Source organism: Nomascus leucogenys, chromosome 18 (genome assembly GCF_006542625.1).
Source record: "Nomascus leucogenys isolate Asia chromosome 18, Asia_NLE_v1, whole genome shotgun sequence".
Classification (NCBI taxonomy): Eukaryota; Metazoa; Chordata; class Mammalia; order Primates; family Hylobatidae; genus Nomascus; species Nomascus leucogenys.
In genome coordinates this window covers 65,369,685-65,396,180 of record NC_044398.1, presented here as the reverse complement: position 1 = coordinate 65,396,180, position 26,496 = coordinate 65,369,685, and the positions used below count along the sequence as shown (strand labels likewise).

Sequence of the window (26,496 nt, the reverse complement as noted above, 5' to 3'; positions counted from 1 at the left end):
AAAAACAAAACAAAACAACAACCAAAAACCCCACAAAAATCATTCCACATCAGTACAAAAACATTTGCCTCATTCTTTTCAATGGTCGCATAATATTCTATTTTTTGGATGTCTCTTATTGAGGACAGTCAAAGTTTTACTTCTAACAAGGATACTGCAATAAATATAGTTTTATAAAGTCATTTTGCACTGATGTATACTAACTATCCAGAAGTAGAACTGCTGAACTAAAGACTAGGTGCATTTTTAATGTTTACAGATCTTGCCAAATTATCTTCCAAATGGTTGTAATTTATATTACAACCAACAACATATTGATAACCTATATCCTCTTATCAAATGTTTGGATTGTTACCAATTATGATAAAAGTTTGGATTTTTCTGAGTTTAAGCATCTTTTCATAAAGACATTTTTCTTGTAAACTATTCAAATATTTGTTCATTTTTCTGTTAGAGTGTCACACTTTTTCATACTGATTCATAAGAGCTTTTTCTGTCTTAAGAAAATTATGCCAATCGCTTCTCGGCCTTTTGGATAAGATCAAGGTAAAGAAAATTATGCCTATATCTGTGATATAAGTTAAAGCATTTTTCTAGTTTCAACTTTTTTTTTTTACTTTTTATAATCAAATTTATAAATCTTTTTTTTGAGACGGAGTCCTACTCTGTTGCCAGGCTGGACTGCAGTGGCACGATCTTGGCTCACTGCAACCTCCGCCTCCCGGGTTCAAGCGATTCTCCTGCCTCAGCCTCCCAAGTAGCTGAGACTACAGGCATGTGACACCACACCCAGCTAATTTTTGTATTTTTAGTAGAGACGGGGTTTCACTGTGTTAGCCAGGATGGTCTCAATCTCTTGACCTCATGATCCGCCCACCTTGGCCTCCCAAAGTGCTGGAATTACAGGCGTGAGCCACTGTGCCCAGCTAAATCTTTTTTTTTTTTTAACAGTCTCTTGGTTTTGTGTCATACTTCCCTATTCTGAGAATATCACAAAATCTGCAGCTTATCACTTTCAAACTCACTATTGACAATGAAGAGCAAATCTCCTGGATACCCCAATACCGGGGTGGGGTAGGGGGATGCAGGGGAATAGCAAATCCAAGAAAGAGATTTCCTTCCTGCAAATTACCAACATCTTTCCCTTTATTCTGGCTTCTTTTCTAGAAAGCACACTTTTTCTCCAAGCAAATGACACCAAGAATGATGTCATTCTTCAGATAAGATTCTGTTCCCTATATCCTGGTATATGATATAATGAAGCTACATAATACCCAAAACAAGTTTGATAGTATAACAAAATCTTGACCATATCATAAGTAAATTGCAACACACTAAATGTTACACACACAGTATCAGGAAGGTTCCTTGCTCCTGACAGCCCTGAGTCTACATGGGCAACACCACCATCTAAAGGGAATCCAGCAGAGTAAGCATCAGGCTACCATCAGTTTGACGAAATGCTTGCAAGGCCCACTGAAACAAGTCACTTAGTATCCCACACTATAACAGAGTTGAGGCCTGGGCTGGCTTCAAGCATAATTATGCTGCAGTGCTTACTACCTTTTAGTTCTTGATGTGCTCTTCTGATCCAGAGCCTGGAAGGAAAGAGGTTGCTGCTGGAGACCTTTCCACCCAGCATCTGAATATGGCAAAGAGACTTAACCTTTATAGAAGTAAAATTTCTTGGGCCAGGCACAGTGGCTCATGCCTGTAATCCCAGAACTTTGGGAGGCTGAGGTGGGTGGATTACTTGAGCCCAGGAGTTCAAGACCAGCCTGGGCAACATGGCAAGACCCAGTCTATAAAAAAAAAAAAAAAAATACTAAAATTAGCCAGGCATGGTGGCATGTGCCTGTAGTCCCCAGAGGCAGGAGGACTGCTTGAGCCCAGTTGGGGGGTGCAGGTGAGGAGGCTGCAGTGAGCCCTGCTGGTGCCACTCTAGCCTGGTGAGACCCTGTCTCAAAAAAAAAAAAAAAAAAAAAAAAAAGAAGTAAAACTTAAATGTTACACCAGATGATGTTTATTTGGAGGGCTAGACCTTTAGTTCAGTACTCAAAGACCAGCTTCAGATCTCAAAGTCCAGTGGAACTATAATATGAATAGTAGCCTCTTTGTAACTATAAATACACACACTCCCTATAAGAAACCAAAAAACAGGTATTAGTTTTCCAACTACCCTGGATGACAAAAACACATATACCTTATACCTTAGCTAGAAAAAAAACCATAATTATAGCAGCAACTGATATTGAAAACTACATGAACGTATTATATGTCTTAACTAGTCGTTATAACAATCCTATAGGATACCCTTACTATCCCAATTTTTTAAACACTAGAGCAACAGAAATAAAAAGGTTGAATAACTTGCCCAGGTTCACAGAGCTAGTATACTGCAGACAGGATTGAACTCCAGAAGTCAAACTCCAGAGCCAAAGCTCTTAACCACTGCACAGTACTGCCTGTGCCGGGCAGATTGCCACAGATAGGAGGGAATCTGAGGAGAGTTGGGAGAAAAGGCACATCTATGCATGAGGAGAGAAGCAGTAAACTTGAGCGTGTGTACTGAACTTTTAGTGAACTGGGGACTGGCAAAACTCCAGGCAGGCAGGTAACAAAGAGATAGCCTTTTTCCCAGGTGGACATTTAGACGTGTAAGTCAAACGTCCGGGTTTTTTAAATGTGCTAAAAATTCCTGCCCTTTGTGTACTAAATACCAGCAAAACTTGCCTGACTTTAAGTTTATGTCTCAATTTTGATGCTTAAATACATTAATAGAAAATAGAGTCTTAAGTAAATATTAGAATTTTTACTGACATCAAAACTGAGTTTAAGCATTATTTTAAGGTGCTAGCGAATGTTCACATTTAGGTGGCAACCTACTTTGTTTGCTAAAACAAGGCACTGTCAGTAAGTGCATTGTTCCTACTTCAGCCCCCATCATAGAGCTGGAACACGGTGAGGGTGGGGGCTTTTGTCTCAAACTGAAGTGCCAAACTGGAATTAAAAAAAACCTCTGGTTCCATCATGTTAATACTGCCTTGCACATTTTATAAACCATACTGAAAACAAACAGGTCAAATCGTGGTTAAGCAGCTTTTGATGTAGAAGCCTGAGTTTAATTCGGTTTTACATTTTTAAAGTATTTTAGGTTTACCTAGCGCATTTAAGGAGCACTGGGCCCAGGTCCCAGAGAGATTAGTAAACAGAAATTAATTTTAAAGACTTTTCATGGGGAAAATAAAATGCTTTTAACTTGGACCATATCATTCACACCAACTACAAATACTGAGGAGAGGAAAACGTGGCACTGATATCTCTGACAGTCTTGTTTAAAATCTCTAGAAGGTGAAGCACAGGACCAAGAGATGTGCAGGAATATCACTTTATTATATGTCCTGTCTAAAACTACATTGAATTGGGTTTCAACAGTGCATTCTACAAAAAGGCAGTGGAACATTAGAAAAACACTGTGGTGAGATGGAGGGAGACACAAAATTCGTTGTTTAGTGTCAATTATGGTATTTACCCTTATTCATTGCTAACACCCAAATTCACATCTCTAACCCAGACCTCACACCTCAACTCTCAATTTGTGTATTCAAATACCTGTTTTACCTCCCCACGTGGATGCCTGGAAGATGTCTCAAGCATAACAGACTCAAACTCCTTATCTTCTCCATAAAACCTTTTCCTCCCCTCAATCCTTTCCATCTCAGCTAATGACAACTTCATATCTTCAATTATTCATGTCAGAAAATCTAGGATCATCCTTGACTCTTTCTCTCATACCCTATATCTTTCTCTTTTCTGAGACAGGGTCTCAGTCTGTTACCCAGGCTGGAGTGCAGTAGCATGATCATGGCTCACTGCAGCCTCAACCTCCTAGGCTCAAGGAATCCTCCCACCTCAGCCTCCCAAGCAACTGGGATTACAGGCACCAGCTACCATGCCCAGCTAATTTTGTGATTTTTGGATTTTTTGTAGAGGCAGTGTCTCACAGGCAGGTCTTAAGCAGCCCTCCCACCTTGGCCTCCCAAAGTGCTGGGATTACAGACGTGAGCCACTGTGCCCAGCCCCTATATCTTTATACCAAATTCTGTTGGCCTATATTCAAAATATATCCAGAATCTAATCACTTCTCACCATCTCTACTACCTACTATCCTGGTTCAAGACACCATCACCTCTCATCTGAATTATTTTAATAGTTTCTTAAGTTTCAATTTAAGTGTTTTCTGTTTTCAGTTTAAGTGTTTTCCGTTTCTGCCTGCGTCCTTCTCCTGCCACCCACATTTATTCTCAGCCTAATTAATTCTTCTATTTTTCTTTTTATGTTTTGTTTTTGTTTTTGGAGACAGAGTCTCGTTCTGTTGCCCAGGCTGGGGTGCAGTGGCATGATCTCAGTTCACTACAACCTCCACCTCCCGAGTTCAAGCAATTCTCTGCCTCAGCCTCCCAAGTAGCTGGGATTATAGGCGCCCGCCACCACGCCCAGCTAATTTTTGTATTTTTAGTGGAGACAGGGATTCAACATTTTGGCCAGGCTGGTCTTGAACTCCTGACCTCATGATCCGCCCGCCTCGGCCTCCCAAAGTGCTGGGATTACAGGCGTGGGCCACCGCACCCGGCCCAATTCTTCTAAAATAGTGTTGTACAACAGAAACACAATGTGAGCCACATATGTAATTTTTTTAATTTTTTGAGACAGGGTCTCACTCTGTCACCCAGGCTGGAGTGCAGTGGCACGATCATATAACTCACTATAACCTCAAACTCCTGGGTTCAAGTGATCCTCCCACCTCAGCCTCCCAAGTAGCTAGGACTACAGACATGAGCCACCATGCCTCATTTTTTTCTAAATTTTTAGTAGAGATGGGATCTCACTATGTTGCCCAGGCTGTTCGTATGTAAATTTAAAATTTCCAGAAACCACTTTTTGTTTTTTTAAGAAAGAGTTTTGTTCTGTCCCCCAGGCTGGAGTACAGTGGCACAATCTCAGCTCAGTGCAACCTTCGCCTCCTGGGTACAAGTGATTCTCATGCCTCAGCCTCCCTAGCTGGGGTTACAAGCATACACCACCATGCCTGGCTAATTTTTGTATTTTTAGTAGAGATGGGGTTTCACCATGTTGGCCAGGCTGGTCTCAAACTCCTGTCCTCAAGGGATCCGCCCACCTCAGCCTCCCAAAATGCTGGGATTACAGGCATGAGCCACTGTGCCAGGCCCAGAAATCACATTTTAAAAACTAAAAAGAAATAGATGAAGTTAATTGTAATAATATATTTAATTTATAAAATCTACACACCCCTTGTCAGAACCTCTGTCTCCATCTCCCACTCTTCTGCCCCCTTACTCTGCTCTAGGCACACTCCTGTTTCAGGGCCTTTGCACATGCTGTTCCCTTTGCCTGGAATGCCCTTTCCCCAGAATAAGCATGATTCACTCTCTCAACTCCTTCAGGTCTTTGCTCAAATGTCAACTGCTCAGTGAGGCTTTTCCTGACCTCCCTATTTAAAATTCCTATAACCCCATGCCCTAAAGTTCCCATTCCCCTTTCCTGCTTTATTTTCTTAGCTCTTTTTTACCATCTAACATAAACATACATTTATTTGATTATTATGTCTCCTCCCACTAAAACATAAAGTTTATTAGGGCAGGAATTTTGGTCTATTTTATTCACTGTGATATTCCCAGCGCCTAGAAAAGTGCCTAATACATAGTAGGAACTCAAAAAATATTTGATGAATAAATTAACAAATGACTAAAAGTAAACACTGCTTTTAACAATGAGCACAAGCTGTAACATCAGAAGGCAGAGGAAAGAGGTAAGGATGTCATGATGACCATTTAATGAAGACATAGCTGAGATTCCTTCCTTTCCTACTCTATCTATAGAGGAGAAATGACCAAGGGGAGATAAACTATGCCTTTTCTTGGAAGCAGTGGACAGGAGTCCTAGACATAAAACCTAGCCCTGAGCTTTGAAGATAAGTTTAAGAAGGCTTTTATATCCAAGTTAAATCAATTAAAATAGGTTTTATCCAATATTAAGAGTTAGAAAAAAATGTTAAAACCATCCCCTGAATTAAAAGACTGCTTACGACTGAGATGCTATACTAAAAAAAGCTCCTTTCAAGGTTTTGCTAAATTCCATGATGCACAGTGAAGCCATATACAAGTTTATATTGAATATTTTCATTAATTCAGTCAAAATCTTGGGGATATTGTTTTAACTAAGCAACATTTGAGAACAAAAGGTAACCACTGCTATTTACATATGTTCATTCATTATTTAAATATTGTCTTTTGGTACTTGCATCCTGATTAAGCTCCATCTTTACAGTGAAGACTTAATTGAATGGAAACATGGAACTTTCTTTTTGACCTTAAACAGACTGACAGGTTTCATTGTTTTAACTGCCAACCCACTTGCCTGAGTACATAAGCCAGACTCACAGACCTCCTTGAATTCACCTAACCTTCAACATGGCGCCCCCTTTGTAATCTATTTCCTAAATCTTTAGAATCTAATATCCTATCTCCATCCTCATTACCCACAATCATCTCTTGCCTGAATTACTGCACCTAACTGGGCTTCAACCTTTGCTTCTCCAATCTGTTTTCCACATATCAGCTAGAGTAATTTGATTTATTTTTTTGAGGCAAGATTTGGCTGTGTTGCCTAGGCTGGAGTACAGTGATATGATCGTGGCTCACTGCAATCTCTGCCTCCCCGGCTCAAGTCACCATCCCACTTCAGCCTCCGAAGTAGCTGGAACTAGAGGCACATGCCACCAATCCCAGCGAATTTTTGTATTTTTGTAGAGACAGGGTTTCACCTTGTTGCCCAGGCTGGTCTCAAACTCATGAGCACAAGCGATCCACCTGCCTCGGCCTCCCAAAGTGCTGGGATTATAGGTGTGAGCCACGACACCCAGCCTTAAAGTAATTTTTTAAATAAAAGATCTCTCTCCTTTGGTCAGGACTCTTCAGTGGCTTCAGGTAAAGTCTAAACATTTAATGTAGCTTACAAGGCACTGTATGATCTTACCATTGTGGCATGGTGACTATGGAGCAAAGAGCAAGGCTGTCTAAGTTTGAATTCTGGTTCTGCCATTTACTAGCTTTGTGACTTTGGGAAAATTACTTCTCTATGCCTCAGTTTTCTCATCTATAAAATGGGGAAAATAATAGAAGCGATCTCACAGAACTACTGGGAAGATGAATATAATATGCATGAAGAGCATAATAAAGTTCCTGGCACCTAAGTTTTATTTAAGTATTAGCTATTATTTTCCCTACCTCTCTTCCATTTAACCCTGTGTTCTAGTCACTCTGTATTAAGTAGGCCCTATAACATTCCAGGAATCATGCTTCCAGACCCTCCCACATCCTGCTACTCTACTTGGAATGATTTCTCCCTCCTCTCTTCTTTCCACCCAACTCCTTCTCTCTTAGCTTAACTACAACTTGCTTTGGGAAGCCTTTCCAGGCCAGGCTAATTGCCCCTACTATGGGTTTCTGTGACATCAGGGCTGCCAGATGTCAGGATGCCCAGTTAAATTTGAATGTCAGATAAACAACAAATCATCTTTTAGTATGTTCCCTGCTATAATATACTAACTAATGAATAGTTTTTTCTTATAAATATGTCCCATGCAATATTTGGGACATACTCAATGCTAAACATTTTTTTATTTGACATTCGAATTAACGCTGTGTCCTGTATTTTATCTGTCAACCCTAAATCCAGTAAATCCTCTATCAGTAATCCTTTACCACACAGTAATCATTTAAACAAGTGCAACAAGTGGTTCTTTGTTCCTCCAACTACTATGCAGCTCTGTGAGGGCAGGGCCGGTGCAGTCTTACAGTTTTAGACCCAGCACCTGGCACAGCAGGCATTCCAGAAGACTGAGGAATACGTCCATCAAGCCAAAGCTCAAGCACTACCTGTTGGGAATTGACTCTAACTATAGGCAAACTCCCTGGGAGTGCAAAGCATTTTCAGTGTGGTGCAAAGAGAGTCTCACGTTCACAGGTGGATCAAATGATGGCGCTTTTTTTCAGAATAGCTCCAGTGTGGCCAGGTGCGGTGGCTCACGCCTGTAATTGCAGCATTTTGGGAGGCCGAGGCGGGCAGATCACCCGAGGTCAGGAGTTCAAGACCAGCCTGGCCAACATGGTGAAACCCTGTCTCTACAAAAATACAAAAATTAGCCAGGGATAATGGCAGGTGCCTGTAATCCCAGCTACTCAGGAGCCTGAGGCAGGAGGATCGCTTGAACCTGGGAGACAGAGGTTGCAGTGACCGCAGATCATGCCACTGCACTCCAGCCTGGGGGACAGGGCAACACTCCATCTCAAACAAACAAAAAGCATAGCTCCAGTGTGATAATGCTGTTGACTCTCCAATGACAGCTTTAAGGTGACCCGACTATTTTACGTTCAAAAAGGACACTGAATTTCCACATCTATTTTACTTGACCCTCAAGGCAAATAATAATATCCATATTTAACAGATGAGGAAACGGAGACTCAGAGGGGGAAATGTCTTGCCTAAGATAACCAATAAGAGAGCCACAGTTTTGCCCTCAGGAGTTGACTTCACTAATTAGATTTTCAAAAAAAAAAGAAAAAACAGGCTGGGCATGGTGGCTCACGCCTGTAATCCCAGTACTTCTGGAGGCCGAGGCAGGCGGATCACGAGGTCAAGAGATCAAGACCATCCTGGCCAACATGGTGAAACCCAGTCTCTACTAAAAATACAAAAATTAGCTGGGTGTGGTGGTGCGCACCTGTAGTCCCAGCTACTCAGGAGGCTGAGGCAGGAAAATCACTTGAACTTGGGAGGCAGAGGTTGCAGTGAGCTCATATCTCACCACTGCACTCCAGCCTCGCAACAGAGACTCTGTCTTAAAAAAAGAAAAAGAAAAAAATAGATGGCCAGGCACGGTGGCTCATGCCTGTAATCCCAGCACTTTGGGAGGCCAAGGCGGGAGGATCACCTGAGGTCGGGAGTTCAAGACCAGCCTAACACGGAGAAACCCCCCGTCTCTACTAAAAATACAAAATTAGCCAGGCGCAGTGGCACATGCCTGTAATCCCAGCTACTAGAGAGGCTGAGGCAGGAGAATCGCTTGAACCCGGGAGGCAGAGGTTGCGGTGAGCTGAGATCATACCATTGCACTCCAGCCTGGGCAACAAGAGGGAAACTCTGTCTCAAAAAGAAAAAAAAAATAGATGAAAGCATAATTCGATTTTAAACAGAAAAAAAAAAAAAGGAAAAAGGAGTCGACTTCCTGCTCTTTTCACTTTACCACACTGGCCACCTGGGCCAATATGAGAAAATCAGAATTCCTGGATTCTTTCTCCTCACCCAGAAAGCTTCTCTAGGAAGAAGTCTGGTATCTGAGCCCTCTCCACAGGTTCAATTGCTCCTCCCATAATGTTGCTCTTCCCAACAATAGTCTGAGAGACAGTAAGGACTGGCACCACTCCCAGTGTTTCTTAGCTCGTCTCCCATGTTAGAGATGACATTATTTATTTATTTTTGAGACAGAGCCTTGCTGTGTTGCCCAGGCTGGAGTGCAGTGGCATGACTTTGCCTCACTATAACCTCCACCTCCCAGGTTCAGGCGATTCTCGTGCCTCCGCCTCCCAAGCAACTGGGATTACAGGTGTGTGCTATCACCCCCAGCTAATTTTTGTATTTTTAGTAGAGATGGGGTTTCACCACGTTGGCCAAGGCTGGTCTCAAACTCCTGACCTCATGTGATCCACCTGCCCTGGCCTTCCAAAGTGCTGGGATTACAGTTGTGAGCCACCACGCCCAGCCCAAATAACATTATTTAGGGCAGAATAGAGAGCTTGCTCAGAGTTACGGGGAAATAGGAGGAACAGTGATCAGAACCCAAAATCCATTCCTTTTCTTTCACCTGCATCTCTAGGAGACACCATCCCACCATCTACTAAATTTTCATAGACAGAAACTTGCCCTTTGAGTAGGCACATTTGTCAGCTTTCTTCTGGAATGAGGTTAGGTGGCTGAACCTGCTCTTGGTTTGGCACCCAGTAGCCTCGCCTCTGGAAAACACCGGGGTTGAGGGTACCTGAGCTTTCTGCCGTTGCTAAGTGCCTGTGAGGTTGATTATGGGCTACTTGTGCTCCTGCAGCTCCTTCTCCTGTAGGGTCAGAGACCCACAGGAAGATTCACTCAGGCCAGAGAAGGGCTCCAGCTTCTACCAGGACAGGAGTCTGTGGACTAAACCCGAGGCGCCTTGCGGAAACTGCCACGCCCGGTCGGCCTGGGAGTCCCCATTCCAACTTTAATTTCCCTGAGTTTATCACTCTGAAGGAGCGGACGCAGGAAGCGGGGAAAAACCAAGGACTGGGCTGCCGGCGGGGCAGAAGGCCAGAAGCTAATGACCTAAAACGAAACAGGCTGTGAGCAATTCGATCAAACTCGAAATGCAACTTTCCAACAATGTTCTTAAACCGCTGTAGCCCCAGCTTACTTGGCTTGGGGTGAAAAGTGTGGGAGAAAGTCTTCACGGCCTGCAAACTTGCTTGCCGACTGAGGTTGATCCGGCAGTTTTCCGTTTTGTTTTGAGCGCGAAAGCCGTAGCTGGCTGGTGGAGCTCCAATCTATTCCGCAGCACAGACGGCCTTTCTGAGGCTCGCTCCCCGAGGCTGGCGGAAGGAAGGGAACTGGCTACTCCAGTACCCACCGAAACAAAACCCACAAACGCAACTGAATTAACACTATTGCTTGTTTGGGTCACTGAAGAAAACTTTTCCTGTGTTGACAGAATTCTAGCCCGACTTTCGTTTGGAACTGAAGATCAGACCTTTACAAAATTACCGACCTGGGTTAGAGGTGCCCGCACGTGTCGAGACCATCTGGCCAAGGACAGGGAGATGCCCCCTGGGAGAATCTTTTATCCGGCGCAGCGGAGCCGCTTGGCTGCGCCTGCCGCAGCCCCACTCCCACTCCGCGTGCCGGGCTCCAGCAGCGACCCGGGCTCCGGTTGCCCGGGTAACGCAGGAGGCAGGCGCGAAAGGCGGGTGCCTGGCGCGCGCTGCGGCTCCCCCTCCCCCTCCCCTTCCTCTCCCCCTCCCCCTGGCGGGCCGCGGAGGCGACGCGCTGCCAGCGCCCTGAGGCGAGTGGTTCTCCAGCCGGAAAGTCGCGGCTCCGGTGCCGCTCTGGGCTCAGCCAGTGAGAGGCCGGGGGTGTGGTAGAGAGAAGGAGCCGGCCCGGTACTTAGGACCGCGCCAGCCTCTGAGCCGGGCCTCCTTCGCACTTTCGAGTGCGCGTTTGCTGCCCGCCGCAGCACGGGTGTTGAAGGTAGTAAAGCGGCCACGCGGCCGCATCATGGTGACCCCCTGTCCAACCAGCCCCTCGAGCCCCGCCGCCCGGGCGGGGAGGCGGGACAACGACCAGAACCTACGCGCCCCGGTGAAGAAGAGCAGGCGTCCGCGCCTCCGGAGGAAACAGCCGCTGCATCCCCTGAACCCGTGCCCGCTCCCGGGAGACTCCGGCATTTGCGACCTGTTCGAGTCCCCCAGCTCCGGCTCAGACGGCGCAGACAGCCCCTTTGCGGCGCGGGGCGGTAGCCCCCTGCCCGGCCTGGCCCATCCCTTGGCGCAGCTAGATCTACAGACCTTCCGCGACTACGGCCAGAGCTGCTACGCCTTCCGCAAGGCGCAGGAGAGCCACTTCCACCCGCGGGAGGCGCTGGCACGGCAGCCACAAGTGAGGTGCTGGTAGAGCCAGCTCCCCGCCGCTGCTCTTCCTCTCCTCCCAGGCTCTCTCCTCTCCTGCCGGGTCGGCCCTCCGAGCGCCCGGGCCCGCGACAGCCCAGCTCCCGCCCCGAGTCGAAGCACAAGGGGCCGTGGGGGGGCGTCACCGGCCTCATTTTACAGATGGAGAAAAGTGGGGCGTAGACGGCTTGAGGGACTTGCCCCAAGTCCCAAGCTGGCTACTGCGGCACGGTAGAAAGGAATTCGTTTCTGGGTTGAGTCCGGACTCCTACCGAACTCGGGCAAGTTATTTAACACCCTGAGCTTCTTTCTTCATCTGCAAAATGGAACCCCTCCCCTTTGAATGCTGAGCCCTTTATGCGAGGTAATGTGTACGACGCTCCCTGCACAGCGCCAGGTCCCAATCCCGGTGTTCCGGCTCAGCACCGCCCACGCGTTTCCCAGTTTCCATTGCGTTTGTCTTTCTGAAATCTTCTTGCCCATCTCCGGGGAAGCTCCCCGATTCTTCTTGGCCCTTCCTTCCCTTCCACAGTCCCTCTCCACCCTAAGCCCAGCGGGCCCGCCTCCCCCCTCCTTCCCGGCAGGTGACGGCGGAATCCCGCTGTAAGCTGCTCAGCTGGCTGATCCCGGTGCACCGCCAATTCGGCCTCTCCTTCGAGTCGCTGTGCCTGACGGTGAACACTCTGGACCGCTTCCTCACCACCACGCCGGTGGCTGCAGACTGCTTCCAGCTGCTTGGGGTCACCTCCTTGCTCATCGCTTGCAAACAGGTACCTGGGGCCTCAAACAGGTACACGCGGCATCTGGGGACGCAGCCAAACTCCCCCGCCATTCCCTGGCTGCCCGTCTCTCCAGCGCGCACGATTCAGTGCTGGGTTCCCAGAACTCATTTTATCAGATATTTGCATACGCATATATCCCTTAGCCTTAACTTCACAATTTCTCCACAAACGAACAATCCTGTGACTCAGCCTCCAAAGAAATAGCCTAATAGACTAATAGCTGTAATCAGTCCCAAATAGCTCTTTTGGCACCTCTAGTCTAGTCTCCGAAAAAGCCTTCAAAATTTCCCAAGTTTTTTTGGTTTTAGTTGGACAGTAGTTAGATCAACTGCGCTGGAAGTACGCACCAGGTCACTTACGTGGAAGCAATGGAGAGGCAGAGCCCCGGCTGTCTCTCTGGAAGGGAAGGGGAAAGTCCCGGGCTTCATACTGGGGTGGGCCTCGGGCCCTGGAAGCCGCAAGGCGGGGTTGAGTGCGCCCTGTGTTGCAGGTGGAGGTGTACCCGCCGCGCGTGAAGCAGCTTCTGGCCCTCTGCTGCGGCGCCTTCTCCCGGCAGCAGCTCTGCAACCTCGAGTGCATCGTGCTGCACAAGCTGCACTTCACCCTGGGAGCGCCCACCATTAGCTTCTTCCTGGAGCATTTCACGCACGCTCGCGTGGAGGCGGGGCAGGCTGAGGCCTCCGAAGCTCTGGAAGCGCAAGCGCTGGCGCGGGGGGTGGCGGAGCTGAGTCTGGCCGACTATGCCTTCACCAGCTACTCGCCTTCCCTCCTGGCGATCTGCTGCCTGGCGCTGGCGGACCGCATGCTGCGGGTCCCGCGGCCCGTGGACTTGCGCCTGGGAGACCACCCGGAGGCGGCGCTGGAGGACTGTATGGGCAAGTTGCAGCTGCTGGTGGCCATAAACAGTACTTCCTTGACTCACATGCTGCCCGTTCAGATCTGCGAGAAGTGCAGCCTGCCCCCGAGCTCGAAATAAAACAGATCCTTCGTTTCCTTTTAGTCCCTGGCCCGGCTGCTGGACCTCTCCCATAGCCTCAGAAGAGTGCAGTATTGGTCCACAGAGAAGGCTTCAGGACCTGCTTGGTCAGCTGCAGGTTGTAAATAGTGTACGATAGTAGCATCTGGTATTTTATTTATTTTGCAGCGAGCACATGAGGAAGCTGAGTCTTTCACCAATAAACAGTTGTGGTTTGTCTAAATCCTGCAAGTGTCTGTCTGCGGGGAGGGAAGGTGAATTAAGCTCAGGAATGGTGGTGGTTGGCAACGTTTGTGGGATTTTCCCTTCCCTCTGGGTCCACTCTGTAATTGGGATATCTGTGGAAACACCAGGTCAGGTGAGGTCCTGGATACTGAATTCCAGAGATTAGTGGAGTCAGGATCACCTGATGGCTTGGGTCCTGTGACCCTCGAATAGAACCTCATGCTATCCAGAGGGTTGCACTTGCTGGTGAGGCAGACGTGGGGCTGGGAAGCTTTGGGGACCACACAGGCACACAAGCAGAGGTGGGGGAAAGCCATATCCACGCATGAGGAATCTCGTGTTCAAATGGAGCATGTTGGAAACCAAGGATTTGACTGTGGTCACGGCCATTGCAGGTTGAGCCCATTTACCCTGCAGTCACATGGTCCAACTGTTCATGCTACCACACGTGAGCCCAAAGTAACTGGCATAATAGTCATAATGGCTACATTGAGCATTAACTATGTACTAGGTTCTGTGTTCAGCATTTGTTATTTCATTCTTCCAGCAATTCTATGGAGCAGAGTCTATTATCCCATTTTTCAGAAGAGGACTACTGGAGCGCAGAACCATTAAACAGTGGAGTGGCCAGGATCTGAGTCTAGAGTCCCACTCTTAGCCACACTGCTAAATGTCCCCCACTTATAGGTTTCTGGTAATTCTCAAAGCACCCTCTTCCTGAGATAGGTGGCAGTTATTTACTCCGTGCTCCCCATTCAGTAGGGACTATAGAGAACACATCTGGAGAGCCAGCGCAGTCTGTACCTCAGTCATGTTACGGGAATCGTTTTACAGACGAGAAAACCAAATTGAGAAATGAGACAGAGGCTTGCTGGAGTTTTGACTCCACCTGTCATATTGTCTTCAGTCTCACTGTCATGAATCTGATGCAGGCACTGAATCTCTCAGCTCTGTCACCTCTAGCAAATTTCATATCCTCTCTGAGCTCTACAATTGATACGAAGGTTGTTGTAAGCCTAAATGAGATTGAAAAGCTTAAATGAGATTAAGTTTACGTGTTATAAGGTAGTATAGTGATTCAGTAAGTGGGCTCTGTATCCAATTTGCCAGGTGACCTTAAACAAGTCACATATCTATGCCTACGTCTCATCTATAAAATGGGAATATCAGCCGGGTGCGGTGGCTCACGCCTGTAATCCCAACACTTTGGGAGGCCAAGGCGGGCGGATCACGAGGTCGAGAGATCAAGACCATCCTGGCTAACACGGTGAAACCCCATCCCTACTAAAAATACAAAAAACTAGCTGGGCATAGTGGCAGGCGCCTGTAGTCCCAGCTACTCGGGAGGCTGAGGCAGGAGAATGGCGTTAACCCTGGAGGCGGAGCTTGCAGTGAGCCAAAATTGCGCCACTTCACTCCAGCCTGGGCGACAGAGCAAGACTCCGTCTCAAAATAAATAAAAATGAGAATATCAATAGGGCCTGTTTAGTAGGGTGGAAGTATAGCTCTAATGAGATGGTCCATACTGATCCCCCAGCACAGGTCCCCCAGCACATAGAAAGCCCTCAAGAAATAAAGGCTAGTGGTAACCTGCACAGTGATGGGAGGAGAGGGGCTATGCAGAAAAACTTGGAGCAAAGAAACAGAGAGCAAATATGGGAAAATAACAATTTGCGTGGGGTTGAACATATGGTTGTTCATCGTACTGTTTTTTCAAATTTTCTGTATGGTTGAAAAAAGTGATAATTTTTGGGGGGGGAATCTGCCATGTTCCCCTGCACCTAGAATATATCAAAATGTATGACAAATACAAATAAAAAGCAAACTCAAAACAAATTTAGAGAAACTTCTTTGTACTTCTCTCAAAGTGTGTCTTCCAGGTGTTCTCAGAGCCAGGAGTGCCTTACTCTGGGCCCCTTGAATGCCTCTTCTGACATAGTGCTATGCTAAACTCTCTAGGAACTTTCTCCTCCTTGGCTGTGGAAGAAGGAAGTGGTGATCCCCAAGCTATTTGTGTAAAAGCTGCTCTGTGATGATGAAAAGGGAGGAGGAAGATCATATCATCTATTTCAAATAACAAATTATTAGGGCCCTCTGCTTGGTTGTAAGGGGTTGGGGTCTGGCCCCCAGGCAAAAGAGTGACTTTGCGGGGAGTTGTCTTCACCAGTATCTGCTCCATTAATCAGCCAAGACTGCTGTGAGTTACTGATTCCAGAATCATCCAGACTAGGAGTCATATAATCATGCTATTCCAGTTCCTGTTACAACAGATAATGTGTAATGCCCGTATTTTTGTCTACTCCAACTTAGAACTCATTGACGAATATTTGGAAAATGGGCCTATCCTGGAAATTCTGTGATGATCTGCATGTGTAGAGATCTCCCCAAAACTCAGCTAAGAGCTTCCCTACTCATTTTAAAGGCTGGAAAGTGGGTGAGGATGGGGTTGGAGATGGACTGGCTGGTGGTTGTGCTACTCAGAAACCAGAGGAAACAGGAGACAGGGCTAGGAACAAGTTGTGGGAAGCTGGAAATACAGCTGAAAGGGCTTTTTAAAAAAATCACTAATTTACCCATACTAAGCACCAGTCACTTTACATAAATAATCTCACTCATCTTCACAGCAACTCTATTGAAGCCAGTGTAATTTTTTTTCCTAAAGACCTAGGGCTCATGGACCTGGTCCTCAGGCACTCTGACCCTAAAGCCAGAGCTCCTCACCATGAGCCATACCACACCAACTGTAGCTGGCTGACCTCACGTCAATTCAGTTTTTGCATCTACTCGTGGGTCAGAGGGTCTCTCAGTGTATTCCAGCTCTATCATTGGATTACCTTCCACCGCTGTTAGGGTATCTTGTTTCTTACTAGAGGCTCTTTCACTACTACTACTAGGTATAAGGGGAAAACAAGGTGCCCAGTATGGGGGCGGGGGGTACACAAAGATTCCAATTTCAGATGACTGTTCGAATTGGATGAATATGAGTGGTACTGAGAAAGGTCCCTCGCCTAAGGATGCCCCTCCCTAGGAGATGCCTCGGACTGAGGAAAATGCCCATTCCTTGGAGAGGTGTTGGGTTGGGAATGGCAACTACGACTGCGAAGAGACCAGCCAAACGTGGCGATGGGCCGCTGAGGCCACTAGGAGAGACAGGAACAGGGTTTTCGGGGATTCGGTACTCTCCACTGTGGCGTTTTCAGAAAGTGGAAGAGGGTTCGTAGTGTCACTTTTTCTTAACGGACGGTCTTTTAAAGGCTGTGCTCACGCGCCACTGCCGAGAAGAGTGCGGGGCTTGGGGAGCGGGGCGGGCTCTTGGCCTCAGGCTAAAAGAGACCACGTGGAAATCCGTAAGTCAGGACCCAGGATAAGGTTCAGGTTTGAGGGAAGGGGCTTCTGTAATAAGGGGGCTGTTCCAGGGCATCCCTGCCGGTATTCTACATCCTTACTAAATCCTGCAGGAGCGCAAAGGCCGGAGTCTAGCGCTGGCGGGTGTCACTCCACGTTTATTTCGTGCGCCTTGTGGCTGGAGTTGGAAGAAAAGGAAATAAGAATCGTTAACTTTGCCATTCCCCCTGTCCGTAAGCGGGAAGACCGTACTCAGGGCGAGGGAGACCCGCGCTCGCTCGCCCCTCCTTCTCCCTCCCTTCGCCTGGCGCGGCCGGGAGGCGGCGGCGCCAACGCTCGCCGAAACGGCGCTGGCGGGCCGGGGCCCCGCGCTGGAGGCTCCCGGGGGGAAGCCCGGTTGCCAGGTTGGGTTTAACGCCTCCGCCCGCGCGCAGATTGTCCCGGGCTGAAGGCGCCACCTCTGGCGCTCAGGCGCGAGCCGCCCCTCCCGCGCGGCCGTCCTCCCCCTCCCCCGCCGTCTCTCAGCACCTCCTCGGCAGCCCCTCGACTCCTTCTCGGCCACGCGCCTGCCCCAAGCTCTGGCTGGCTTCGGAGCCTGCAGGCACAGAAGGGAGTGCAGGGTGTGGATCGCTGCCCCAGCCCGGGCCGCCGCCTCCGAGCAGTCGGCACCGGGAGGCAGGAGGCACTATGCAGGCGTGCGGGGGCGGCGCGGCCGGCCGCCGGGCCTTCGACAGCATCTGCCCCAACAGAGTGCTGGCACTGCCGGGCCGGGCGCTGCTCTGCAAGCCGGGGAAGCCGGAGAGGAAGGTGGGGCGGTTGATTCGGGCCGGGCGGGGTCTGCGCGCTCCATGCCCCGAGGGCTGACCCGCGTTCAACGTTTGTGTGCCTGGCCAGTTCGCTCCTCCGCGGAAGTTCTTCCCCGGATGCACAGGCGGGAGCTCGGTGTCGGTGTACGAGGATCCCCCGGACGCCGAGCCCACAGCGCTGCCAGGTGAGCCCCGTGGCACCCACGCTACCCCTCGGGTTCCCCGCGCCGGGAGGGTGCGGCGCGCACGGCTCGGAGGAGCTTCTCTCCCCCGAGCTCTGACGTCCTAGCGGCGAGCCTGGCGGAGAGGTTCAGGGCCCGCCCGGCGCGTGTCTCCCGGTTTCCCCGCGCAGCCCTCACCACCATAGACCTGCAGGACCTCGCTGACTGCTCTTCGCTACTCGGGTCCGACGCGCCGCCTGGTGGTGACCTGGCCGCCTCGCAGGTACCTCCCCTTCTCGTGGAGCCTCGTGGTTTCACGCAGCCCAAACCCTCCTCCGGGTTGGTGGTTTTAATTCCCCAAAAGCTCCTCTCGGGTCGGGAGCGCAGGCACACTCAGCTGGTGAGGGGAAGCATCGTGCAGGCACCTGAGTCTCCCAGATCAGAACTTCTACTAACATCCTAGTATGTTATGAAGGCCACATATCCACCGGAGCTGATTTGACCAACTTGGTACAGTCGGGCTCACCTGGAGGCCTCCCCTCCTATTCCCCTCCCTATCTACTCTTTGGAGCTGTGACAAGATTGCGCACTGAGAGACCAGGCGGGTGGGTGGGAGCAAAGTTGCGCACTGGGAACCTGTTGCATGTCCTATCAGTTCTCCCAACACCCCCTTCCTGGCCATTTTCATTCCGTGGGTATATAAGAAGAGTGGAGGTTGATGGATAACTTCTCTAACAAGACTGGAAAAGAGCAAGAGAATTTGCAGTTGGAAGAAGCAGGAAGGACAAAGAACTCTGGAAGTAATCTTGCAGAAAATGTTCTTCTCTGCAGAGACAGTCAGTCCTTCAGCAATTGGGCACTTTTTCAAAGTCCTGTTCAGCCCTTCGAAAAGCTCTAGTCAGTTGCCATGATGGGGCAAAAAGGCACTTGACTTTTTTCTTTTCCCCAAAACCTGTCTTCTCGTTCCCATCCCACTTCCACCACTTGCGGGTGCTGACGCTTCCCAGGCAGAGAAGGGAGTCTCCCAGCACTGGTGTCTGGGAGGCCAGAAGCCTGGCTCATGGGTAGGACATGAAGTGCCCAGAGGGACAGGAGGTCTTAAACAGATGCAACCCCCAGGAAAAGTGCCAGTTCCAGCTTCCTGGCAATAGGTCTGGGGTTTGCAGACAGGCCCGGTATGGAACTCTACAAAGACTTGACCACCTCCCAGAACTGGGAGTGCTGGTGGTGCAAAACTCAGCCCTCCTCCAAGCACCTCCTAGAACCTTGGGCTAGAGCCTAGAGACGCTCAGTTTAGGTGGCTGCTGAGAGCAGAGATTGTTAAGGCAAGAGTTGGGAGTGGGCACTGCACTGCAGAGGGCATTTAATTGTTCTTTTTAGATCTGGATGATCAGATAAGGAAAGATAATGCCTGAGCATCTTCCAACTGACCCAGAGGCCTAGGTCACTCCCTTACCCCAGCATGTTTATTGTGCAAGTAACAAAACCCAAGCAGCTCTCGTTGGATGTTTGTCTAGGTATACAGATTTTACATTTGGCATCATGCTCTTTGTTAGAATTTTTTTCTTGCTTTGTAGTTGGAGAAATGCCAGATTTATCTAATTGGGGAGGTAGAATTCAAAGTTTCATTTTGTTTATTTTCTTTTTCTTTTTTTGAGACAAAGCCTCACTCTGTCACCCAGACTAGAGTGCAGTGACATGATCAGGCTCACTGCAACCTGGACCTCCCAGGGTCAGGCGATCCTCCCACATCAGCCTCCCAAGTAGCCAGGACTACAGGTGCACACCACCACAGCCAGCTAGTTTTTGGTTTGTTTGTACTTTTTGTACAGATGGGGATTTGCCATGTCACCCAAGCTGGTCTTGAACTCCTGTGCTCAAGCGATCTGCCTGCATCAGCCTCCCAAAGTGCTGAGATTACACGCGTGAGCCACTATGCCCAGCCTCGAAGTTTCAAGGACAGAGCTCACATCAGATGGACCAAAATATCCAGGATTTTTCCTGGGAAAGACAGAGCTGATTCAGAGGAAAGAGGCCCCTAGGGGAGAAACACTCAGGGAGACCTCTGGGACACTCAGATCACATTTCCCCATTCCTTTCCTGCTGGGGAAGGTGGACAGAGAGAGGAAGTGCTCTAGAAATGTTTGAGGTTCAGAATGGGCCAAAACCTGGATTGGCATAAGAGGTAGCATTTCCAGGGCCCCAGTTCCTGAGTTGGCCTCCAGTCTCCTCATGAGAAATGAGCCCCTTCAACCAGGGCAGCACTCATGCTCCAGGACATGTCTGGGGCCCTCAGCCCTTCCTTTCTCATCTCCTTTCTGTTATAGTCTCAGCATCCAACTAGTGGCAGAGGTGCTAGAGGCCTCCCTGCTTGACTCTTTTTCTCGCAAGGGAAAACTGATACTCGTGCATTCTTTGAAGTTAGGGGCAGAGTAAGTTCCTCTTCCCAGAAATATCTGAATAGTAAAGAAGGGCTTTGGGGATAACAAAGGAATGGGCACAAAGGAATGAATCAACAGTGCATTCAGTATAATAAGGTCTTTCTGGTGGGCCATTGGATGCATCATCTCTTACCATGGCCCTTGAGACTCCTGTCCCCTTCCCAGTGCTGTCTTCGGTGGAAGCCAGCTTTCCTAAAAAGAGAGAAAAGCTAGAGGAAATGAAGTATGGAGGCACGAGGCCCTATTCCACTACTTCAGAGCTGGGTGACTGGTAACTCTCTGAGCTTCAGATTCTTCCTCAAAGAGGAATCAGTTCCCAGGCCCCGCCTGCTTCCCACACTGGTGTGAGGATGAACTGAGAGACTGTGTAAAAGCGCTTTTATCAACTCTAAATGTCCGTGAATTAAGGGAACAAGAAGGCCCATGCGCCTCCAGCCCCTTAGGGTCTCCTTTCCCCTCACACACCCAGACACTCTACAGGAGCCCGGGAGAATACAGTTCAAAATGTTGGAGGTGCACCGGCTGTACGAGAAAAGTCTACTCCCAACTTCTTGGGAAACTGAAAGAGCAATGGAGGCCACACTGGCTGTGCGCAGAACAGAAGCATTTCCCATATTCTCCTGGCCCCTCGAATCACAGCTTTCTTCCCGCTCGGTTGCAGGGGCGGGGCGGTTAGCTGGGGCCAAACCTTGGCGGGAAACGCGGCCTCAAATTACTGCTCGAGGCCCCTGCACGCTGTCGGGTCTTGGGTGGAAAGATCCGGTGTTCAAGACGTGCTCTCAGCTCCTACCGCAGCGGCTCGGTGGCCGGTCGCTGGTGAGTGGGAGCTGAAATTTCGCAGGCGCACGGGGAACCGCTGAGCCTTACGGAGGCGGCTGCTTAGCTGGTTGGTGGGTGGCGGGCTACTCGGCTGCCTGGAGCCGGCGCTGGGCCGCCGCACCGCCCGTGGAAGGACCCATTGCCGCCACGCAGCTGCTCTGCAGGAGCCGCGAACTGCTGCCCCTTCCCCCAGTCAGTGTCGTGCTCCGTGCGTCCCGCTCCCCACCGTGGCAGTGCAAGCCTGCTGGGTTCCCTGTCTCGGATGGGGCTTGAATTTTCGGGTACGAGACAGGGCTGGCGACGTGAGTGCGAGCAGACGCCGAGCCCGGGAAGAGGTCTGTTGGTCTGGAAAGGGTTCCGGACCCGCCAAAAAAATTGTTTTATTTGGGGGGACTTAGGGGTACAAGTGCAGTTGTGTTACGTGCATATATTGCATAGTGCCTGCCAGATTTTTAATAGGGATGCCAATATTTATTGAAGGCTTTCTAACGCCAGACTCGTTAACCAGCGTACACCTCTGGTTTATTTCAGAACCATTCCCTCCAAACGGAAGCAGACTTCGATCTGCAGGATTTCAGAGACACGGTGGATGATTTCATTGCAGGCAAGCGCAGTCTCCTGGCAGTTAAATAACAGCGGGGATGTCCCCCACTCCCAAATCAGACTAGTTCAGATTTCGTGGTCGTGAAGGTGGTAAACCCAGCCAACTGTCAACGACTCTCCAGCAACTCATCAAAGAGTCAGGCTTTTCCATATTTAGGACATTTCTCTCCCCCGTGGAGAAGTCGAACCGCTGGATCTACATAGCGCTTTATCTGGGATCGGTGTGAGTTCCGGGAGAGGGAGCCCTATGCTGTGGTGTGGCAGGGGAGGTTGAGTGACGAGTGTGCAGGGGATCGAAGGCCTGTGTGACGTGCAGGCCCAAGGAAGTTTTCTTGATTGAATTCAGGTAAACTTAACAGGCGTATGTTGGATACCTGCTGTGTGTGTACAGGCTATCAGGAAGGGCCTCATAATCAGGCGTTTAGGAGTAAGGGGTGCTTAATTTAATAAAGAAAAATCTCTACATACACCCTACACCCAGAGTGGCATTTTGCTCCTGTAACTAGCTGGGCATGAGTTTGAGGCTGCAAATCCAGCTCCTGCTCTTCTCCAGACTCATCCTCTATGATGTCGCCTACCCTGGCCAGCGGAGACTTCCCTTTCTCTCCTTGCGACATATCACCATTCGGGCCCTGCCTCTCCCCGCCACTGGACCCACGGGCCCTGCAGTCACCACCGCTGCGCCCTCCAGACGTGCCCCCGCCTGAGCAGTACTGGAAGGAGGTGGCGGACCAGAACCAGAGAGCGTTGGGAGACGCGCTTGTTGAGAATAATCAAGTAGGGACACTGGCCTGGCGACCAAGAATCCTGGGGCAGCGACAGGATATAGAGGGTGGAAGAGGGGTTTGCAAGGGCGAGGATGAGGTCCTGTGAGTTGGAACCAGTGGACTGACTGGTGGTTCACGTAGCTGCCATTGCTCCGGTGGCTCCACCTGTTTCCAAATTCATTAAGTGGTAATAATTCTACCCCACCTGATTTTTATTTTATTTTATTAATTATTTTTTATTTATTTATTCATTTTTTTTTTGAGACGGAGTCTCGCTCGCTCTGTCGCCCAGGCTGGAGTGCAGTGGCATGATCTCGGCTCACTACAACCTCCGCCTCCCAGGCTCAAGCCATTCTCGTGCCTCAGCCTCCCAAGTAGCTGGTATTACAGGCGCGTGCCACCACACCTGGCCAATTTTTATATTTTTTGGTAGAGATGGGGTTTCACCATGTTGGCCAGGCTGGTCTGGAACTCCTGACCTGAGGTGATCCGTCTGCCTCAACCTCCCAAAGTGCTGAGATTATGGGCGTGAGCCACTGCACCTGGCCATTTTATTTATTTTTAAAAATAGTTTTATTTGGGGGGATTTAGAGGTACAAGTGCAGTTGTATTACATGCATATATTGCATAGTGCCTGCCAGATTTTTAGAAGGGACGCCAATATTTATTGAAGGCTTTCTATGTGTCTGGCCCTGGACTTACCAATTTATCCTTTCTCTTCCCACTTAATGTTCACAATCATTGAGCTAGATACTCTTACTAGCCCCGTTTTACAAGGAAATCGAGACATAGAATTGTCGAACTTCAGTGACAGAACCTAGATCTGCCTGTTGCCCAAGTCAGTACTCTTTATCAGCACGCTACACTGAGGATTAATGGAGATAAATTTTGTCCAAGTGCTTTGTTTAAAAAAAAAAAAAAGTAAATTGATTATTATTCTCACTAGCGTAAATGTCTGTGCGTCCCCATTTCCTGATGAGACGTCAGGATCTGGGTTTGATTCATGCCAGATATGCAGACGAGACCCAGCACAGTGCCTACCCCTGAATGTTTGGGTCTCCTCCTGCAGCTGCACGTGACATTGACCCAGAAACAGGAGGAGATCGCCTCGCTCAAGGAGCGGAACGTGCAGCTGAAGGAACTCGCCAGCCGAACCCGGCACCTGGCCTCGGTGCTGGATGTAAGTGGGGCGCGGTCAGTGCATCCCCGCCCCCAACCCTGCACCCAGCATCGGGACCCGTGGGGGCCCCGGAGAGGAGAGGACCGCTGGGTGCGTGGTGCCTAGCGCGCCCAGGTCACCTTTTGCACGCCCCGAACCCGGAGGGTCCTGCAGGCCCCAGGGCGGCGCTCTTCCCTGTCTTTCGTAGAAGCTGATGATCACACAGTCCCGGGATTGTGGGGCGGCGGCCGAGCCCTTCCTGCTCAAGGCGAAGGCCAAAAGAAGCCTGGAGGAGTTGGTCAGCGCTGCGGGGCAGGATTGCGCGGAAGTGGACGCCATCCTGCGGGAGATTTCCGAGCGCTGCGATGAAGCCCTGCAGAGCCGCGATCCCAAGCGGCCCCGACTGCAGCCAGAGCCCGCGAACACTGACACCAGGCCCGGGAACCTGCACGGCGCCTTCCGGGGGTTGCGCACCGACTGCAGCCAGAGTGCCTTGAACCTGAGCCACAGTGAGCTGGAGGAGGGCGGCTCCTTCAGCACCCCCATCCGCAGCCACAGCACCATCCGAACTCTCGCCTTCCCCCAGGGCAATGCCTTCACCATCAGAACAGCCAACGGGGGTTACAAGTTCCGCTGGGTCCCCAGTTGAGCTGTGATATGGTCCCCCAAAACACTGCCCTGTATTTCCACTGAAGTGCCTGGAGGCTTCCCAGAACTTTCCCTTCAGGTTGAATGCCACCCTGAAACATTTTTTCAGGAACAAAAGCATCTTGATACCGATGCATTGTAAATTTCTGCTACAAAACATTGTATAGTCCCTCCCCTTGTCACAGTGAAACTCTGTATATATATATGTCACATATGTCACAGCCAATTTTAAAAGTATTTATTTTTAGCAGCTTTGAATTATGTATTTTTAGAGCAGGGAAGGATTTAGAAACCATAGTTACTTTTATAATTATATAATGCTCTAATATTATAAGAAGGAAAAGAAGGCTCTAAGAGGTTAAGTAATTTCCTGCAATGGGAAACACTGGAACCTTTCAATCACTTTAACTAGTCACTTAAGGACTCTAGGCCCAGAAGCCTGGTTTCTGGGTGAATGTTTTTATACATCACTCCACTTCCCTCAGTCCTGAAAGGACACCTAATTTTGTTACTATTGAAAATTTTTATTTTGGTGGCCAGAATACAAAATCGGGAGAGGTAACCTGAACAGTTGTCTTAGGAAAAGGCAGATTCTCAGAGGCAATGGGCTATCAACAAAATAGGTGCTAAGCACATTTGTTTGTAATGATCATTCATATAATTTAGAAGATTTATGGTAACAGTTTATATTCATTATCCATACAGTTCTATTTGTGCAAATAGAATAACCACCTAAAAAGCAAACAGTGTTAATGAGAAATATATATTGTTTTAAGAAAATAGCATATACCACATGAAAAAGAGTGTTCCCTTTTTTTTTTTTTTTTTTTTTTTTTGCCAGAAATCAAGTGTGGAAATCTTGATCAAAGTAAAACTACCTATTTGAACTACACAGATAAAACTGGGGTGCACAGTCATATTGTACATTTCTTGGCTCGATTTATATAACTTGTAAGAAAAACTTAACTATAAAAAGTCAGTGTGCCTTCACTTTGACTTGACTTCTATTCCCTTTTGTCTGGGATTCTTTTTTCTACTCATTTCTGAAATTATGTGAGTGGCATATGTCAAGTAGTGATTTGTCCTGACCTTCACAGTTCTTAACATGAGGGCTACTTCTTGCACTTGGGGGCCCAGCTTGGGCACGTTTCCAACTGTGTTACACCACACCGCATTGCTGGTTCTGCCCTCTGAGAGGAGATATCAGGTAACAGGTGACTTGGCAGTGTGGCAGAACCTGCTCTTCCAGTTTGTCATGTATGTACTGCTATCTGTATATAAATAGCCATTTAGAAACCAAAAAAAGGTGATAAACTAGACCATATTTCCTCATATTTTGTCTAACAAATGGACTCTTAAAAAGTACAGTGGCTGGCCCAGAATTTTTTTTCATCAGCTCAAACATAAAGTTACCACAGTTCAGGATAAGAAAAAAAAAAAATCACTTCCCCCCAAACTTCTTAACCTGTCCCCCAAAACAATCAGCTTGTCATGTCTTTTCCTCTCTCCTTAATGAGTATTCTTATAATGCTTTACTTACAAATAACCAAAAAGTTTTAAATATATAGGTTTTTTTTTCTGTATGTCTTATGACTAGAGTTTTTAAAATTACATTTCTTCCTGCCTTTAAGATTATATCCCTATAATTGTCATGTTAGCCATTGGTAACTTCAACTGCTTAAGTATCTTTCACTTCTGAGGCAGGGGTTGGGGTGGGAGGGTGGAGGTGGGGGCGTCATCTTGTGGCCTAATGGTGCAAATGACTAAATTAGTTAGTAGTAGAGTTTACAAATTAGATTCATTTGTTTATTTAACAGATATTTATTATTACTGAGAATCTTAGTACTACAGATACTAAGTAAACAGCAAAAGAACAAAACACAAAAATCTTGCTCTCATGGATCTTACTTCCTCCTGGGAAGACATAACTACCAAACAAATAAATATATACATGCTATGAAGAAGAGTAAGGATAGAGAATTCTGTGTGTGGCATA

General features: G+C 48.5%; 2 protein-coding genes across 2 annotated transcripts; both read left to right on the top strand.

Moving 5' to 3' along the window:
- The first annotated feature begins 11,191 nt into the window (after positions 1-11,191).
- Positions 11,192-13,749, top strand: CCNO (cyclin O). The gene is made up of 3 exons (XM_030798705.1): positions 11,192-11,760; positions 12,353-12,538; positions 13,041-13,749. Exons 1-3 carry the CDS (start codon positions 11,380-11,382, stop codon positions 13,524-13,526), a joined length of 1,053 nt encoding a protein of 350 aa, XP_030654565.1. The 5' UTR covers positions 11,192-11,379; the 3' UTR covers positions 13,527-13,749.
- Positions 13,750-17,612: 3,863 nt separating this feature from the next.
- On the top strand, positions 17,613-25,301 carry MCIDAS (multiciliate differentiation and DNA synthesis associated cell cycle protein). Its single transcript, XM_003265927.2, has 7 exons — positions 17,613-17,903; positions 17,991-18,087; positions 18,255-18,346; positions 21,855-21,927; positions 22,480-22,703; positions 23,763-23,873; positions 24,061-25,301. The coding sequence occupies exons 1-7, from the start codon at positions 17,784-17,786 to the stop codon at positions 24,499-24,501; spliced, it is 1,158 nt and encodes a 385-aa protein (XP_003265975.1). The 5' UTR covers positions 17,613-17,783; the 3' UTR covers positions 24,502-25,301.
- The last annotated feature ends 1,195 nt before the right edge of the window (positions 25,302-26,496 follow it).

What these genes read in the sequence shown, in the direction of transcription:
- MCIDAS (XM_003265927.2), top strand. Translation starts at nt 17,784, where the DNA reads ATGCAGGCGTGCGGGGGCGGCGCGGCCGGCCGCCGGGCCTTCGACAGC. An exon ending in GTGACCTGGCCGCCTCGCAG is followed by an intron (nt 18,347 to 21,854) that starts GTACCTCCCCTT and finishes GGTTTATTTCAG; the next exon opens with AACCATTCCCTCCAAACGGA. An exon ending in CGCTTGTTGAGAATAATCAA is followed by an intron (nt 22,704 to 23,762) that starts GTAGGGACACTG and finishes CTCCTCCTGCAG; the next exon opens with CTGCACGTGACATTGACCCA.
- CCNO (XM_030798705.1), top strand. Translation starts at nt 11,380, where the DNA reads ATGGTGACCCCCTGTCCAACCAGCCCCTCGAGCCCCGCCGCCCGGGCG. An exon ending in CGCTGGCACGGCAGCCACAA is followed by an intron (nt 11,761 to 12,352) that starts GTGAGGTGCTGG and finishes CCTTCCCGGCAG; the next exon opens with GTGACGGCGGAATCCCGCTG. An exon ending in TGCTCATCGCTTGCAAACAG is followed by an intron (nt 12,539 to 13,040) that starts GTACCTGGGGCC and finishes CCTGTGTTGCAG; the next exon opens with GTGGAGGTGTACCCGCCGCG.